The sequence below is a fragment of the Stigmatopora nigra genome, chromosome 14, assembly GCF_051989575.1.
Source record: "Stigmatopora nigra isolate UIUO_SnigA chromosome 14, RoL_Snig_1.1, whole genome shotgun sequence".
Taxonomy (NCBI): domain Eukaryota; kingdom Metazoa; phylum Chordata; class Actinopteri; order Syngnathiformes; family Syngnathidae; genus Stigmatopora; species Stigmatopora nigra.
Window position 1 is genome coordinate 12,242,153 of NC_135521.1, and position 18,868 is coordinate 12,261,020.

At 44.7% G+C, this 18,868-nt stretch overlaps 3 protein-coding genes across 4 annotated transcripts; all 3 read left to right on the top strand.

Annotated features, from left to right (window-relative positions):
- The first annotated feature begins 225 nt into the window (after window positions 1-225).
- On the top strand, window positions 226-5,371 carry ube2d2 (ubiquitin-conjugating enzyme E2D 2 (UBC4/5 homolog, yeast)). Its single transcript, XM_077732151.1, has 7 exons — window positions 226-514; window positions 2,409-2,472; window positions 3,405-3,436; window positions 3,567-3,644; window positions 3,769-3,874; window positions 4,154-4,247; window positions 4,334-5,371. Exons 1-7 carry the CDS (start codon window positions 491-493, stop codon window positions 4,377-4,379), a joined length of 444 nt encoding a protein of 147 aa, XP_077588277.1. The 5' UTR covers window positions 226-490; the 3' UTR covers window positions 4,380-5,371.
- An 838-nt stretch (window positions 5,372-6,209) lies between these two features.
- Window positions 6,210-8,586, top strand: LOC144207898 (CDGSH iron-sulfur domain-containing protein 1). Its single transcript, XM_077733566.1, has 3 exons — window positions 6,210-6,424; window positions 7,327-7,529; window positions 7,979-8,586. Exons 1-3 carry the CDS (start codon window positions 6,367-6,369, stop codon window positions 8,066-8,068), a joined length of 351 nt encoding a protein of 116 aa, XP_077589692.1. The 5' UTR covers window positions 6,210-6,366; the 3' UTR covers window positions 8,069-8,586.
- Window positions 8,587-10,177: 1,591 nt separating this feature from the next.
- On the top strand, window positions 10,178-13,097 carry LOC144207767 (uncharacterized). Of its 2 annotated transcripts, none has more exons than XM_077733408.1 (2): window positions 10,178-11,245; window positions 11,370-13,097. In XM_077733408.1, exon 2 carries the CDS (start codon window positions 11,603-11,605, stop codon window positions 12,497-12,499), a length of 897 nt encoding a protein of 298 aa, XP_077589534.1. In that variant the 5' UTR covers window positions 10,178-11,245; window positions 11,370-11,602; the 3' UTR covers window positions 12,500-13,097. The 2 variants fall into 2 exon arrangements, with proteins under 2 accessions (XP_077589534.1, XP_077589533.1); XM_077733407.1 differs by having other exon boundaries at window positions 10,178-10,489.
- Window positions 13,098-18,868: the final 5,771 nt, after the last annotated feature.

The following is an 18,868-nucleotide window of genomic DNA, read 5'->3' on the forward strand; positions in this document are numbered from 1 at the left end:
GACTATACTTTTCTGAATTTCTCAATTGTGGTTAAAACAACACAAAATAAGAAAAAACACCCATATTAACTTAAATTTGAACACCTAAATGGGGTAAATATTGTGTTGTATCATCAGTTCTTGCGACATCTGATGGGCCAAGCAGAAAGTAGCACCCACAGACGCGAAAAAACTTCACTTTTGCTGCAGTTGTCGATTTATTATTGTGAAAAGACCCAACAGGATGTTCTGTTCTTGTTCCGGTCGTGTGAGCACAGGCCCGCTGTGATTTGGTAGCCGCTGCAGTAGGAGGAAGGACCGCGGGTCTACCCCTTCCATCGTTTACTTTCGACTCGAAAATCTCAAGATTGCCCTTTGTAATAGCGAATAGCGATCGTTTGAGTGTGCTCTAGTCGTGTTCTATGATAATTACGTCGCTCTGTTCTCCACGGACTGACATCAATCGCCATTTTAACCGCACGTTTTCCCTGACAGAAGCGCTAGCACAACAATGGCTCTGAAAAGAATCCACAAGGTAAGGAAGTCAGCGGCGAGGCCCCGCATTCGCACTTAGATCGGGGATTTGGGGCCGACCTCGTCCGTCTTCTGGTCGACACTTTGTTTTGGTTACGATCCGAAGATCGAAATGATATTGACAAAAAAAGACTTACGGTTCCCGGGCAGCCAGCGACGATAGTCCGAGCGATCCGCCGCCTTTCTGTCTTCTAACGGGCCACCTCAACTGACACTAAAGCCTTCTCTGTCCGTGGATCGAATTCTCATCCTACCCCGAACTCGTCGAACCACCATATGTTACGGCGTTTAAAATTCTCGTGGCGATTCTACGTGAACAAAGTCGAATGTTGCTACGTCCCGGTGTTCGGCTAACGAGAAGCTAAATATTTCCGCTATTTCAGCTAAGCTAACACATTCACACTAAGGTGAAACTTGAGTGGACTCGATCATATTCGTTTTGTGTAATGTAAGACTTTTAAAAAAAAATGTACTGCTAAGATACATTATCAGCAGTTACGCGATTTTACATAATTAAAAAAGCGGCTTCTGTGTTGTGAAAGCAAGAACGGTTATCAGCTAACGTAGTTGATGCTGTGTTGTCATCACGTCGCCTGAACAATGCGCCACCTTGAATGCTATTTTTACGCGTTTGTTTTGCTCATAATTTGTTACTGAGTGTAAATGTGTATGTGTTTTTACCATCGGCCGTAAAATACGACCGTGAGATTGCTAGTAGTCATAAGAGCAGGCCCCACGCGTCCTTCGGCCGATGTCGTGCTAGTGACAGCGGGCCAGCCGCAGGACGCCGTCACGCCGCTTCTTGGCTGCTTGTTGACGTCTTTTGCCATAAATATTATTACATATATTAGACGCAGCTGTTTTTTTTTTACGGTAGGAGTTGCGCTTATGAATTGAGACAAGTTGAGGTTTGCCCATATGAACCGACTTCTGACAGTTAAGCAGTTGTACCGCGAACATTCCCTCTTGGAAGCTATGGTTGTCGTCACTCACTTCAAATTGTCTCAATGTTGACTTCCTTAGTTGTTAGCACGGTGTGCCATACCTGAAATAGTTCTGTTGCATGAAGAGGTTGACAATTTAATCAACTAGTTTTAGAAATGTCCACAGATTGTGGTAGAACTGTGCAATGCAGCCTTAATTTGTCATGTCACAACATCCTTTTCCGAATGTTATTGCAAGAAAATGTGTAAAACAACAAATTGATTGCAATGGACATTATGACTAGTCTTTAATATATTGATTGATGAACATCTAATTTGAGTTGCAGGACATATTAATCTTCAGAACTGCAATTGTACTCGCAATTATATGCTTCAATTCTGCTGAGTATATGTGACCCGCCAGGTGTGGGATATACAGATGGGGGTTCTCAGCATCGCAGTTCTCCTTTTGAGACTCTGAGCAGTTTACAAACCACACGTCAGCCTGTGTAGTGTGTAATCAGCCGGTGGTCTCGATTTGGATCACATTAAACACTGGAGGAAAAACTACACCAAGAAATTGAACTGTTATGTAGCTCACGTCGTAACCGTAATGGTGCAATCACGGTCATTTTGACTTTCGCCTGGCAGGAATTGGCCCCACTTCCAGGATAGCAGGTTCGCCAAATGGCTGCCCAAGGAGGCTGCACCTGCCTCAGTAACTTTTAAAGGACACATTTTTGGTGGTTTTGTGCTAATTTTGTGTTGATGATTTTGTAATAATCCAAAAATACAAAATAATAACAACTCAAACCTGAAGAACTCAATAACTTGGCTTTAAAACGGTTATTGGTGAAGCAAACCGTCCATACTTCCTTCCCTTGTCTGTTGAAATGCACATAAAAATGAAACAAAAACAAACCCACATCTGACGGTTTGGCTTTTCTTGTTTTTTTTTTTCGTTTGTGATAGGAATTGAATGACTTTGCACGGGATCCCCCAGCCCAGTGTTCCGCTGGACCAGTAGGAGATGACAGTAAGTTTACCACACCACTATATTAAGGACCAATGTCAACAAAAGTTGGCTGATTATAGATTATTACTATTATAAATGATGACTCAATAGCAGTTTTCCAAGTTGAAATGGATTTGATGTCTATTACTGTCAATTGAAGTAAATAAGTTAATAGTTACAGGCATCAAATACTATAGTATATAAATATGTATATGTATATATAATCTGCACTAATTACCAAAGAATCAGTCCATCAGTGTGAATGGGCTATGCAGGGGAGGTAAGTGGAGCTGTGCATTGGGGAAAAGGGGCAATAGTTCACAAACTGACAGCATTTAGGAGAGACTGAGTACGACTACAGCATACCAATTAATCTATGCCTAATCGGCTGAATTCAGCTTTTAACACACTAGCTCTAAATTGTGTTCCTTATATACAGGCTTAGAGGGTGCCTCTTTAATAGTTTGCATTTAGTTTTTCTGTTTGGTCTTGAGCTTTACACAATGTGAGAACAGATAGAAGAAGAAAAAAAAGCGCTATCACTGACATGCCATAAAGAACGCTAATAGGGCCGCTCTAAAATGTTGGTTACCTTGTTTGACAGGACAAGTGGCCCATTTGTAGTCGTACATAGAAATGCCATATTAGAACAAAGGTTAAAGGGGACATGGTAAACAGTCATATTGGGCACAGAAGCCTATTTAAACACACTCTGCGCATTTGAGGACAGCCAGTAATTATTTTGTTGACATCAAGTAGTTTCCCCATTTAATTAAAATGTTATGAAAACAACAGAAATCTAAAAACTGTTAACTTGGTTTAAAATGGTTTAAGTTCATCCATTTACAAAGTACAGTAACATTGTTAATTCAAATTGGAGTAATGAAAGTAATTGACCTATTCACAAAAGTTTGAATACTAATGTGCCCTCATCATTGTTTTCTGTGTCACAGGTTTTCATTGGCAGGCCACAATAATGGGACCTGTAAGTATTCCGAGGTTGCTCTCATATTGTCATGGCCACTCGAAAAATGGCTATATCTTGTTTTACTTATATATTCCAGCTTCTTTTGTCTATCCATTGCTTACAATTGTTCTGCCTCTTCCCTCCTTAGAATGACAGTCCTTACCAAGGCGGGGTTTTCTTCTTGACCATCCACTTCCCCACAGACTACCCCTTCAAACCACCAAAGGTTTGTAAGACAGGAATACATTAAATATTAGAGCAGTGAAGTTGTACAACACATTGCTGAAGCCAATCCTAGTTTTTCTATGTCAATGGTGCCTTGCATTAATTACACACGGGTCTGTCTTCAGGTTTCATTTACAACAAGAATCTACCATCCAAATATTAACAGCAACGGCAGCATTTGTCTTGACATCCTGCGATCACAATGGTCTCCGGCTCTCACCATCTCCAAAGGTAGGCAGTTTTATGCTGGCCTTTGCACTAAAAGCGGGTGTATACCTACCCTAGCTGTTCTCACTACATAAGAATTCATAGAAGCAAGCAAAGCTGGTTTTCCTCGCCCGGGGGTTGTTTTACTCTGATTGCCAAGATGCACAGGTGGTGGTCATGTTCATTATTAAAAGAAGAAAGAAAATTTTGTGGCATATTGTTACCATTGGGCCTTGCACAAATAATTTAAATTGACAAAAAATTGTGATCTAATTTGATGAACCTCTGACATGTCCTTCCCAGTTCTCCTGTCCATCTGCTCTCTGCTGTGTGACCCAAACCCAGATGACCCCTTAGTACCCGAGATCGCCCGTATCTACAAGACGGACAGGGAAAAGTATGTTTTCCTCATTCTATATTTTGGTGAATCTCACATTGTAAAATGACAGAAAATAACTTCACCTTTTTTTGGTCTGTTTACAGGTATAACAAAATAGCCCGGGAATGGACACAAAAGTATGCAATGTAGTGTTGGCGAAGCAGAATCATGTCCAACCAGCTCTAAGGCAAAACGTTTGGGGAGCTTGAGATGTAAAGAGAAAACAAAACAAAACAAAAAAAATACATACAAACAAAAGAAAAGTTTTAAAATAAGATCTTGTTGGTTTCCATTGGAGTGCTTTCATTGAGCCACGCCTCCCCATCACCAGAGTACCTCTGCCCCCCCATTTGTGTTGTCTCCCCTACCCCACTCAGCCTGTCTCCATCTTTCTGTCTTGCCTGCCCTCCCTCTCACAAACTAACAGCCAACTTGCAATTGTAATAAACGCCTCTTCCGTAGTGCCCCACCTTTTTATTTCCCCTGTCTGTATTCCGTTTTATTTACTGGGCTTCCCCTACCACCTTTCTTGAGCCCCCATAATTAGTATCCCGCTACAGGTTGTTAAACACTTTAAGCATTCCTTTAAACATCTAATTTGAAGGGACCTGTTTCTTTTTCCCTTTCTTGGGGGGTTGGAGAGACACAAAATTGGGGGCATTTTTTCAGTCTGAAATCAGTTTTTCCCCATTTATTATTTTTTTATTATCATGTTGAGAAAGCAGACTGACTGTGTTGAAGGGCACTCTATTAACTATAAGGCTACAACACACATGAAGCATTTTAAATCTATGTCACCCCTATAATGGCCACCATCTTTTCTTTATCCATCAAGTGAAGGCTTTGGACCGGGTATTTAAAAAATGAATTTTTCCTAGTTGAACCCGTTTTTTTTTTTTTAATCCCCCCACATATCCATCTCCCCATAACTCTTTAGGCTGCTTATTTTCTTTTTGTTACTTGCTTTTTTTGTTGTTAAATCTAGAGGCTAACATCTTAAATGGCTCTGGGACTGGCTTGGGCTCTTGAGTGCGAGGAGAACCCACTCTTCTTGCACAAAACCTCTGTATATTGAATTACCTGAGAGGCTCGTTGAGCTTTGTGTGTTGATTAAACTGTGTAATAAAAACCCTTGACTCCTATGTTGGGTCATTTTAACACCCTTTGGGGACGACACGGGAGGATGAAAGGGTTATTTTTAAAGTGAGGTCTTGCGTGGGATCCCTTTTTAAACTTACAAATTCACTACCTTGTTACTATTATCTTTCCTACTCCTAAAGGAAACGTTCCAAATCCTTTGGCTAATAATTTTCTCAAAGCATGCAATACCAGGGTAGATCTCAGTTTTGACATTTTGATGTGCATTCAAGGTGTAGTGAATAAATGTTTCCATTCAAATAATAAGATACAAACTAATGTATTTAGAATGTATAATGATTAAAAACAAGTCAATTGAGTAACACCTTCAATACTGAATCCTGAAATGTATTTATTGCAGAGATAAATAAATTAAAATGGGTGTTTTGTCGCCCCCTTCTAGTCGCCATACAAAGTTACATGTAACAACATTTGGATTGAGTCATCACGATGGTTGTGTACTACATTTAGCCTACTATTGCATAAGGATGGTCAATTAAAATAATGTAAGCTTTATTTACAAGTACAAAAACTATCAGGCTGAATATAGTTTTTTTTAAACATCTATCTCCTATGTAGTATCTATGAGTCAGGATCGGGGGTACTGACGTCACTAAACAAAGATGATACTTATCAAGCGAGTTCCTCTCACCGATTATGAACAATGAGGCTGGTACTATCTTTGTCCTCAAACGTTCAGTTGTTAATTTATTTTGTGTTATTTAATGTGACTATGGCTATGCGTAAACACCAAAATAACATCTGAGAGGGAAATTTGGAGATTCGAGCAACGTTCATAATAGCACTAAAGCGAAAACAGAAGTTGTTAGGAGGGAACTGATTGAAGCTTCTTGTAACTTCTCTGTCTTACGTATGCCTGTTGTTAGTTGACGTACGCAGGACGAGACCAACGCTAGCAGAAAGAGGACGGAGTCCACCTAACACTTAGCCGTGACTGACCTTGTTGCTGCAGCCAAATAAACCAGCTTCCACAGAAATCATGGCCACCCCATCCCTCCCTACGTTGTCATCAAGCTCAGGAATGAGGTTGTCAAAAGGTAAAGTGTTCTATTATAGCGCTTAGCATGCGGCGATGGGCCTTGTTCTAACTTATTTCATTTTAGCGACCCCCCCCCCCCTCAACTCAACATCGGTGCCACCTGACTTATTTTTTTGACAGTTTGTTTTGTTTGTACAACGCATCCGGAAGTCACTACAAGTTGATTATTGACGTGAAGAGCACTGCAAGGGCACGATCTGCTTTTATTGCAGGCTAACACGCACCTAACATTTAATAGTCCGAAGAGTCATATTTAGTTTCTAAGCAGCGGTCGTTTTGAAGGCGATCACTTTCTCACCGTGTCTTGGCCTTGTGCCCCCCGAGTAAAGACTCATCACGGGACCTGCTAAGCCTGACAGGCGGCTTGTCCCTGTTTCCACTCTGCAGGCATCTGCTTACTTATGGCCTCATAAAAGAAAAAAATCGCTTTAAATTCATGTGATATCTTGATTGCAGATAGTGTGTAACAAATTAGACTAGGCAATCTAAATCTCCCAACATCATGTTACAAATGGGTACTTTGGATGAAAAAGAAAATTAGAAATACTTTCTTGCTAGCAGATTTGACACATTTGAAATCTATACGTTATATTGCATCAAGTTTAACAGGTCCAGCCATGTATGTTTGTCTTAGCTGTCCTTACTGCTGCTTTTTGGCAAGAAGGGTGGGAGTGGTACCTTGCTCAAAGGCACCACCGCAATGAGTAACATCTCTTCAACCACTGTTTGCACACATGCAACAACATGCACTCCCAAACTGGACACGAAAAGCTCCAAAAGTTGCGGTGATGACAAATCGCGAAACGAAAATACAGAAAAAATGTCAAAGAGCTTGATTCTAATGACATGTTTGCAATTGGCAATTTAACATTGGTGTGCCTTCTACTTTGTTTTCTGCAGAGCATTTTCTGGTTGCATTGCCCGTAGCGGTTGTCGCAGCCGCCGGAGGCTTCCTGGTCAGCCGTTACCTGAGTGGGCGGAGCTGCAAAAAGGGCCTGGTCAACACTTGCATCAACAAAGATAGTCCCAAAGTGGTACATAGCTTTGACATGGAGGACATTGGCTCCAAAGCTGTCTACTGTCGCTGCTGGAAATCACAGAAGGTCAGTTTTTGTGTCTTGCTGTTTCAGTTCTGTAACTCTTATGACCGTTTGTTGAAGTCATTTATTGCTAGTGTTCCAAAAGAGACCGTGCAAACTACTTGGGCTGCCATAGTTATTGTTTATATAATTATTTTGATAATAATTTGTTGTCTATCACTACAGCTTTCCATGTGGGAAATAATATTGCAGGGTCAAGCTGGGTCGCATTAAAACATTTTATTTGAGATATGCTTCAGGCAATAGCTAATTTGTGCTCATGTCCAAAATGATTCAAATCCTTATTACAAAGAAACAATACACTTTTACCTTCTTAATACACAATTAAACCCCGTTTTGACACATAACTCTCCAAATGATGCAAAAGAAAGAGAAAAAAAAATCAGCCGATACATAAGAATCACACCCATTCATATACAGACTGTGTAAATTGTGATTTTTCTGCTTTTCAGTTCCCTTACTGCGATGGCGCCCACAGCAAACATAACGAGGAAACCGGTGACAACGTAGGGCCGCTCATTATCAAGAAGAAAGACGCATAAAACCAACCCAACTTTGGCGTCGCTCCGGTGTTTTTGTTTTTCTTTTTGTGAACGGCGTCGCAACAGCCATTACGGTATTACATTGACACGACAAATCACACAGGCATCAGTAGAATTTGATATCCCACCAAGTTATACAAAAGTAGTATGCATATAAAAACATTTGCAAGGATATGATGAACGCCAAAATCAGGTGGTTTCAGCCTCCATCCACTTTACAATGGTTGGTGTATTCATTCATAGACCTGATATCCTAAAGCTTAAGGCCTTAAATCGATGAATTCCAAGACGCACTACAAAGCTGAATGTTCCATGTGATTGTTTTGCTAAGCTAAGAGCTCGATGTTTGTCTTAAATTATTCTCTCTAATGCTCGCAAGTGTTGATCAGCCAAAATCATTGAAGGGAGGGACTCTTCTTCCGAAAAGGTTAATATTTCTACTGTCACTTGTGTCTCTGATTTGACGATTTCCCCTTCTGCATCGTGTGAATAAAAGTTCCTTTGAGGGGAGGATAGTGGCTCAGCACGCTTCTTATTTTGTTTCACTCAACTCATCTCATTTTATCAACTGCTTTATCCTCACTAGGGTTTTGGGGGATGCTGGAGCCTATCCTGGGCCAGTAGCCGGACACACCCTGAAGTGAAGGCCAGCCAATCACAGGGCACAAGGAGACAAACAACCATTCACGCTCACACTTATACCTAAGGGCAATTTTGAGTGTCCATTTAGCCTACCATGTATGTCTTTGGAATGTGGGAGGAAACCGGAGTACCCGGAGAAAACCCCCCCAGGCCTGGGGAGGACATGCAAACTCCACACAGGTGGACCAACCTAGATTTGAACCCAGATCCCCCACTGTGAAGCTGACGCGCTGACCACTCCTGTCCTGGTTTGTTTATTTGTTTCTTTAATTGAAAAAGTCTTTACCACCAAAGTACTAAAAGTGTTTATTTGTTTAGATAAACTACTGCATCAAGAACGGACTCACGCGAACCTGGTAGTGGAGGGGGGGGATGGATGAAAATGGTAGTGTGGGGGGGTTCTGCAGTGTCCACCACGAGCACGAGTGGCCATTTTAAGACGCGTCAGTATGTGTGGTCACCACTAGAAGACGCTGTGTTTACACGAGCAGTCGTGTCCAGAGCGTGTTCACGAGTGTTGGTGGGGGCCCCTGCTGCTATAGTGACACGCGCGCACGCACACACGCACGGGCGCGTGCACGGGCTTATGTGGCTGCGTGCCAGATGCAAGCAGGACTCTCGCAAGAGGTGGAGTGGACTTTGCGTCTCGTGAGGAGTCACCTGCGAAAGCGACACGACACGAGTCCCCGCTCCGGCCATTTTTATTGTCTCCGAATAAAAGGGCAGCTGAGGGGAACTGGAGCAAAAAAAAAAAGATGGAGAAAAAACAGCCTAATGCTATTTAAATTGGCTGGGATTTTAATAGAATGTAAAACGTCTCTAGAGGAGACAGGGATTTTTATTTTGGCAGATTCATGACTTCCTCTAATGCATACTTAAAATATAAACCTAAATCATCAGAGTAGTATAGTGCTTTGGGTTACACGCACCTAATACGCTGACAAAAATAATATTTTATTTTGTAACAGACGATTAATAGATACATTTACTAACAGTTTGGCTGTCACGGACGGCAATAGACGTCAAAGGCATTGAAAGTTGAGCATTAAGAGCAAGTTATCCCAGTTAAAATGTTGGATGACCCTTGATGTCAATGAATTCGAAAACATTAGAAAAAGTGACAAATATACTTCGTTTCGCAAAAAAATGGAAAATGAGCCATTTATTGACCATACAAAAGTCATTCAATAAAAAAAGAATGTTCTTATACTTGTTATACTTTGACATCGGGATAGTACATTTCCCTTTTTAACGATTGACAAGTATAGTACACATTTGAGAAAAAAAAACTGAAATTGTCTGAAGACTATTAATATTTGGGTGTTACATAACATTTTTCTTCCCAATTGACTCATGAAAAAAAACTTTTACAAGAGTCAACTCATTATCCCCGTCAAGAGTAAAAGTATAAGGAGCAACTTGTATAGTTTAATAGCACATGTGCTTTTGTTTTCCTTCCACTCGGCGTGTTAAAAGTATCAACTTCCGTCAGCGGCTCGCCAGCTTTCCAGTGCAATTTCGGCGTGGGTCGTCGTGACCGCGACGACCACCGCGTCACGGCCGCGTCGCGCCGCCGCCGCCGAGAGTCCACTTCGCATTTTGAGCGACGCCCCCAAATTCCGTGCCGAGTGTTTGCAGACCCTCCGGGACGGAGAGGTGGAGGAGGAATCGGCAGCTCGGCCGTCTGTGTACGCTCCAAGCAGCGCCAACGCCATTAGTTCATGACTTCGTCGAAGGCTTTTTCGGTGACAGCGGCGTTCGTAGTGGCGATTTTGGAAGGTAAGCGGACACATTCGGCATGACTTGCTGCTTCCTCGGTACGGATCTGCTTTTGTGTCGTCGCCTTCCCTCCCCGAGCGTGTCGCAGCGACCACTCGGACTGTGGTCAACGCGCCGTGGCGTCGGCCGAGCGTCGTCTTAGGTAACCGTCCACTCGGCCGAAAGCAGCCGACGGACTCCGCCATTGTGCGCTAACCCCGAATGAGTCGCCGAGTTCCCCGGGCGAGAGCTAGCCGTGTCGAATCGCTGTGCGATGGGTGAATTTGTCCAGCGACGTGTCCGCGGATTCTCGGCCGCTTGCTTTTTTCCCCCCTCGATCCGCCGCCACCGCATCGTTGCGCACCTCGCTGCTGGTCGTCGTCGATAGCAGACAAAAGACAGCCTTGTTTTCGGACGCTTGTGCGTTTGCTCTTTCCCCGGAAAGCCACATAAGCGTGGCTGGCACACATAAGAGCAGTCGTCAAAATGTATTTGAAAAGCGCGCTCCACATTTGACCTGCGCATATGCGCATATCTTTGCATATTGTTGTCGCTCTGTTATTGATTGCATTGATATACCGTGAAATCCTTAAAGGGATACTAACCTCCTGGATGCGGAAATAAGTGGCAACACATGCGCTCGTAGGGGCCGCTTAGCTTCCCTCGGGGGGCTTTCTTTTCAAACAATTGTCACGATGTCGATGACCGCCGCGTTGTTGTTATGCGTTTGCCACCCTTCTTATGCATTTGTCACATTGTGAGCAGCGCCGGAGCTAGGTTAGCCCGCTGTGTTTACTCTTGGCTTCTTTTTTTTTTCTTTCTTTTTTTTTCTCCTCTCCTCCCCCGATTATTTCTATTCTTAACCCTCCTCCCTTCGCCCTGTTCATGTGTTGCTCCCCAGGACTCCACGGCTGCTGCAGAGAATGGGAATAGGGACACAGGCCAAGGCTTGCCATTTTGGCTGAAGGAACAGGACAGTTGTCAAGCCCGCGCGCCGGCGTCAATCCCTCTCTCTCTCTCTCTCTCTCTGTTTCTCTCTTTCTGTCTCTCCCTCTTCCTCCCTCCCTCCCTCACCTCTCCTCCCCCCCTCCGGCGCACACACAAGGACACAAACCGCCGCCCACATTCACGGCTATGTCCACAGCAGTAGACATTGCTGGCCCTTCCTCGCCAGTCCAAGGCAACAGCAGTGCTAAGATCCCCAACGAGCCACTGAGACCCAGCCTCAAGCGCTCCAGCCACCCGTACGGCCTGTCCCATTACATCGCCAACCCGGCCCAGGGCATGGACGTCAAAGGCCTCATGCAGCCCTCCCAAGCCCAGCAGCAGGCCGCTCCGCCCGGCCCCACCAAACCTCGCCGGGCGCCCTCCTGGCCCGACATGTGGGAGTCGCCCAGCGGGCTCCACCTGGCGCACGCCGCCGAGTTGCTGATGCGGGCCGGGCTGCTGGCGCTCACCCCCGCCGCCGCCGAGCAGGCCGTCCCCAGCGCGCCCAACCCCGGCCAGCCCGCCAAAAGGGAGGTGGCCGAGGCCAAGGGCGGAAGGGGAGCCGTCGAGGGCGGAGCCTCCGGACCCGAGGAGGAGGAAGAGGACTCGCCCGGATGCAGGACGGACATCCAACCCTACCTGGGCGCCTGGTTTCCCTTCAGCCCCACCCTCTTGCCCCTCGCCGGCTTCCAGATGGGAGGAGGCCACTGGAGGAGCGCGGCGGTGGCCGCCGACGGCATGGAGGGCCTGGTGGCCGAGGGTCACTCGCCCGGCTCACTGGGCGGGGGCGGCGGAGGCCGGCGGAAGAGGAAGCGCTGCGGCGAGTGCGTGCCCTGTCGGCGTCAGACGAACTGCGAACAGTGCAGCAGCTGCCGCAATCGTAAGAGGGGACACCAGATCTGTAAATACAGGAAGTGCGAGGAGCTGAAGAGGAAGCCGGGCGGTCCCGGGTTCGAGGGTCGAGTGTCCGCGTTTGACCTCAGAGGCTCCGACTTTTCTTTGGGCCTGGCGCAGGAGAGGAGCAGCGGCGCCTTGGACGGATAGTAACTTGTGCCACAGGATCCCGCTCAGATGATTGTCCAGGACAGGAGCCCAAAAGTGTAAAACACGCACGCACACACGCAAACACACACTGGACACCGTGTTGGTCGAAAAGACATGAACATGATGCTTAGTACAGAGCTGTACCTCTGTTCAAGAATGTTCTCACTCGTTCCCATCCTTTCTTTTGACAATCAGTGAATCGGAGAGGGTGAGAGAGAGAGGGTGAGAGAGAGAGGGGGGGGGGGAGAGAGAGAGTGAGAGTGAGAGAAGGACACCCGTGTGTCAACCGTGTCGGCAAACGAGAAGAAAACAAAAAAACAAAAAGAAGTTGTAAATATACTGTAAATATCGGGGGGGAAAAAACATTGTCTTTTTTATATCCCTTTCCAGTTTGGATGTATTGTGTTGCAGCCGCTTAAGAGAAAGACGGAGAAAAAAAAAAGAGCCAAATGATTTGTTTGGAACGGGGACTCTCGATTCTGTTGTCAACGCATCATCAGTAAGCGAGTCGTCTAAATTATTTCATGTGCAACTTGTACTGTATAGATCTGTTTGCCCTTTTGAAATAAAAGAAATTGGCCACGCGCGCTTGTCTACACGCTTGTACTCCTATATTTAATTGGGAATATGTGTTTGCCGGCCACCGTGCCGTTTCCGCTGATACGTGTGCGTGCGCGTATGTGGGGCTTATGAGTCACCTAATGGCGTGGCGGAAAGCCTTATCACCACCCCGCAGACGCACATACGCTCACGCACGCACACCTACTCGCCGCTTGGCGCGCACACCTAAGCTGACACACATCACAAACAATCTCTCTTGCTCCCGTGACGCAACGTGCTTTTTTTTGTTGTTTTTTTGTTTTGTTTGCAACTTGGCCTAAGAAAGGACATCTCGGAGCGAAGCGGGCCGTGCGGGTTTTTTTCGCTTGTTGCCGTAACGATGGCTGATGTGATAAGACCTTCTTCCTCGGCGCCACACTCCAGGGGACCTCAGGGAAGACGTAACCATGGCAACGGTCGGCCTGAGGTGTCACGCTATAATTGGGCCACGGCTGCACTTCCTGTGCGCCTTCAGTCAGGGGGGATCGCAGAGGGACCGCGTGAGTGCGTGTGTGTGTGTGAGTGTGTGTGTGTGTGTGTGTGTATCAGGGGGTGGGGGGTTGTGTGTGTGTTTGTCAGGCAGGCGAGAGAGAAAGAGAGAGAGAGAGAGGCGCAGCACGCCAACCAACGCAGGACACTGCCAACTCATGGAGAACAGCGGCGAGCTCCAACATCATGCAATTACGACACTCGCTCTGAATGACAAACACAAAATCTCCCGCTGAAGTCGGCGCGCTGGTCTTTCTTGGGCTCTCGCGCCGGAGCGACATTCTTGGATCTGCGGCTTTTCTTTCCCCTCTTTCTAGTGATTCCGAGCCTAATCCCCCCTCCCCTTTTTTTCCCTGGCTAGTGCACGCACGCACACACCCACACCGGAAATCTGTGTCACCCGCTGCCCAGCAGGTCCAGTGACTCCCTGAACGCCTGCAGTCTGGCTCCACTGGCCTGCAAGATGGCAGGAAAGAAAGGGGGGAGGAAAAAAGGGATTGAACAGGGGACAGGGAAGGGGGGTTTTGGGGGTGGGGGGACGGGGGGAGAGGAGGGCCGGGGGTGGGGGTCGAAAGCGGATCCAGGGAGAGGGAGAGAAGGTGGAGGGTGAATGAGGGTGCGTAGGGGGGCTTGAAAGAGACTTGGTGAAGGGCAGAGAGGGAGGGAGGGAGGGAGGTTGGCGGGTGGGGGGTGTACGGGAGAGGGGTGGATGAAAAGAAGGCCGCAGGAGGGGAAAAAAAGAGAAAGAGTGACATGCGGGGAGACGGACAGCAGGGGATGGAGATAACGTTGCCCAAACAAAGAAAGTGAAAAGATGACTGAGAGTTCCACGCACAATAAAGTGATGAAGGTGATGATAGAAATGCGCCGAGAGAGAGAGAGACGCTAAGGTGGTGCGTCAGCCAATGGCGATGCCGTGGCTCGCTCGGTGCGTGCCATCCAGCGACCCCGTGGCGCCTACGTATGTTGGCAGCAACTCCTCTCGCACTGCAGTGGAGGAACACTCTGCCAGGCTGCTCCTTGGAAGCGGGGCGGACCCCCGCCCGCTCGCCGGACGGACGGACCTGGCGTCAGCTCGCAGACGCTGCGTCTCGGGGTGTTGGAAAAGGTGTGACGGCGTCGCTACGTTTTGAATAGCGACACGCCGTTCCTTTTGCAGAACACGCGTGTGTCCTCAGTTGGGTCGCTATGCCGCAGGGTGGGGCCCGGGATTCGAACTCGGAATCTCAGAGCTGTGAGGCCTAACCACTAGGCCTCTGGTGTGGTAATCACCCGCCCCCCTTCCTTCCAAAACACAAATGTCTCCACTTCCTGGAAAAAATCCGGCTCATCTGCCCCTGCGCTTGTATTTTTGTGACACTTGGGGTCAAAGTGGATTCTTCACCTTTGACCTTTTAAGCTATAAAGATGGATCGAGGAAAGGCCGCAGCTATATGTGGCTTCGCTGACTCAATTCCCAAGAGAAATCACCAACATCAATAAAGGCATCAACACACAGTTGCAATGCGTTCAATTTTGTACGAAAAAAAATAACCATTTATTGGCACAAAAGTTACCAAGACAAAATATCTGTTGTCAATGTTTACTGCTTCTTTGTAAAGCCACTTTGAATATTTTAGGGGAAGAAGCACTAGCTTGTGTTGTTGCTATTTTAAAGTCTTCTGTCCAATTCCAGTTTCCCATGCACATTTGTCAATCACCGTGAGGTTAAATATCTCAATCATAGCCATTGGACGAACCATTTTGACCGGGAGTGGTTAAAATATTTCGACTGGTGTCAAAGTGGCGGCCCGGGGGCCAAAACTGGCCCTTCGCATCATTTTGTGTGGCCCGGGAAAGTAAATGATGAGTGCCGACTTTCTGTTTTAGGATCAAATTAAAATGAATAGTATTGATGTATATTCAATTTCCTGATTTTCCAGCTTTTAAATCAGTGATTTTCAAACTTTTTTTGGCCACCGCCCCCTTCACCGCCGGGCCAAAATGCCAACGCCCCCCTCTTTACCCCTTTCCAACGAACGAAGCTTAAATAAATAGAAGACAGGCGCCTCAGATATTATTCGCTAATTTCGTTTCTTTTAATAGACCAATGCGCAGTTCACCTCGAATCATAAAAATTGATAGCTGATGCATTAAGCCGGTCGCTGTGCGCATACGTCTGTGGTTAAGCGTTGCCGGCGCGCTATTGTGTGCTCCTCTGCGGCTGACTGGATGGTGGTGGTTTCCCCAGTCGCCTGCATCGACGATAAACTCGCGACAATTAGTGATATACGGTATATGCGCGCTGCTCGTGAGCGCTCGAGCAGACAACGTTTCTTGTTTCAATAAAGCTTGTTTTTTGTCGACTTTTTATTACAGACAATCAATTTTTCCGGTCTTTCTACAAACACCAACGTCACATTTTACTGTAATTGCTCCATCGCCCCCTTCACTATTTCAACGCCCCCCATTCGCCTGTTTATTCGTCAGCGCCCCCCTGAAAGTTCACACCGCCCCCTGGGGGGCGGTACCGCCCACTTTGAAAACCACTGTTTTAAATCAATAATTGTCATTTTTCAATCAATTTTCAGTGTTTTTGTTCAAAAATCATTGTGTAAAATCTAAAAATCTATTTTTAAAAAAGCTAAAATAAACATTGTTTTAGATCTATAAAAAATGAATATTCAGGACTTTTAATCCAGTTCTTTTAATCCATTTATTGAAAAAAAATCTAAATATTATATCTATATATTATACATGTTTTTCTTCCTCACTTATCAAATAAAAGATGCTTGCTTACCAGTCCAATTCCGCAAAACCAGTACCCCGCATTAACCCAACATTCAGCTCAATTACTCACAAGTGATAGTGCCATTATATTTAACAGGCTAATTTTAGTACACTAAGATAAAAAAAGGACATAAAGTTCATCCCAATTCTTGCTGCTTGGCTTGTAATACATATAGTATCCCAGTTTGCCCCCTCTAAGCATTGAAAGCCATTTCACACATTTGGCTGCCATTTTAGGCAAGGTCAGATGGCGTTCTCTCTTAGCGGTAATGTGTGCACGAAATTCTGTTAATCTTTAGCCTGCTGCTGGTCGCAGAGGGGGAAAAAAAAGCCACGGTGGCTCCAGGAAGTTAAGCAAAGCACGCTGATAAAGTCTGCCTGCCTGCAGGGATAGTTCATCACGGCCTCTTGTCACGCCATCTCATGATGCGGAATCGATTGCTACCACCGAGGATTCAGCTCCAAGCGGCCTTCGCTCCTCCATTTGCATCACTCTCAAAAGCCTTTCCTTTTTTAACCCAGTGATAAATCATGAACGCAGCTGAAATTTTGCCTGATTTTCAAATAAATATACTATTCCAAAAAGGGGATGAACTAACATTTTCATTGCAGTTTTATAAAGTGATTTGTGGTGATCCCAAAGGGAAACACAATTTAAATCTTCCTACTTTGTTCTTTACGTCATGAAAATAAGAGCTTTGGGAAATGAAGGTTCAGATGTTACATTTTAGCAGAAATGCACTCTTGATAATAACAACATTCAAGATGGAAAAAACTTGATATTTTAAACCACTGTTGGGAAATTCTCACATTGATGCGTCAAAGTGGATTAAAAGGTTTCTACTCACCTCCAAACTCCTTTTAGTGACCTTCTGATCAGTACTTGGTCAATTCTATATTTAAAGAAAGATAAAAAATAGAAAAGAAAACTGATAAATTAATATGGCAGCTGGTTTGACTTTAACTTTGAGATTTGTAGGTGCCATGACAGTTTATTTTGCCATCATACATCCCATTGTTTCTGCCTATATTAACTCTATTCCATCCTAAAATCATGTAAATTCACTCATATAATACACACATATACACAGAAAATGAAACAAATAAACCTGCCATTGAATAAAATAGTATAAATGATAACTAGTTGATATCAATAACAGCTATTAGTGAATTACTTTGGTGTAATAACTGTGAAATTTGAGTGTGTTTCATCCAAATGGTATTACAGTATTTCTTTGATTTAATTTCTAAAGACTAAAAGATCAATCCTGTTTACTTTACCACAAAGCTAGAGCAGTTATAATAATGTGTCATGAGTTTTCAGCCGTGTGAGAGTCATCATCTCTCTTCAAGCGCGGTTTGAACAAATATTCATGTTTTTAAATAGTGGATAAGAAAATGGAAGGTTCAAATGGACGTGGAGTTTTCTTGTTTTTGTTTTGTTGGGGTTAGATCATACTTGTTGTGAATGGACATATTGTAATTGAAATATTTTTGGGGTTTGTGATTTGCCAAAGTAATATAGCAAGAAAATCGGTGAGGAACAAAAAAGATCAATAGCACGTTGCAGAGTGCCGACAAAAAACATGTACTGACATGACCTTTGAAATGCACATGCTTAAGCATGATCTAAAGGACTTTTGTTGGACAAACAAAAGAAGCCTCTCAAGTCTCAAGTAGAAGAAACCCCCAAAAAAACAATATACTCTTCAACATACCCCAAAAAAAATTTAACTATTCGCCACTGCTCAATCAGGCTGAAAATCCAGCACCCCCCGTAACCCTTATAAGGATGTGCGATTCCGAAAATGAATAAATACATATTCATCAACTTTCAGGTTAGCATTGTCTAATGAATGCACCCAATAAAACAATTACTTTTAGACTTTTTTATTAAAAACAGACTCATTTATATGGATATTAAGTGGAGCAAATTTGAACTTTTATTGCAGTAAAGGAATAAGATGTTTTTTTTTACAAAGTGTAGTCACTATACAAAGGCTAAGCAATTAGTCCACAAAGGGCCGCAGTGGGTGCAAATTTAAGTCCAACTGGAGAATACTACGACGTCTTTTCACCAATCCAATGTCTTACAAGTATAACCAGTTGATTGCAGTCAGGTGGTGCTCGCTTCAGCAGAAACCTCATCTGTTGGAACAAAGACCAATGTGACCCTTTGTGGAATAAATGCCATACACAGCACTATTTCATTCATTCATTCATTCATTCATTCAACTTACATACCGCCCATCCTCAAAAGGGTTGCGGGGGTTGCTGGTGCCTAACCCAGCTGTTGTCAAGCAAAAGGCAGACTACACCCTAGACTGGTCGCCATAGAGTACACAGAGAGACAAAAACAACCAGGTGAGAGAACTTCTACACCACGAGGCAACCTGCACTATGTGTTAGTACAAAATTAGTCACAAAAAAACTGTCATATTTTACATTTACGGGGTGTCCCCCCCCCCCCCCATCCAATACTGTTATGACAAAAATATGTCCTTCACCTGT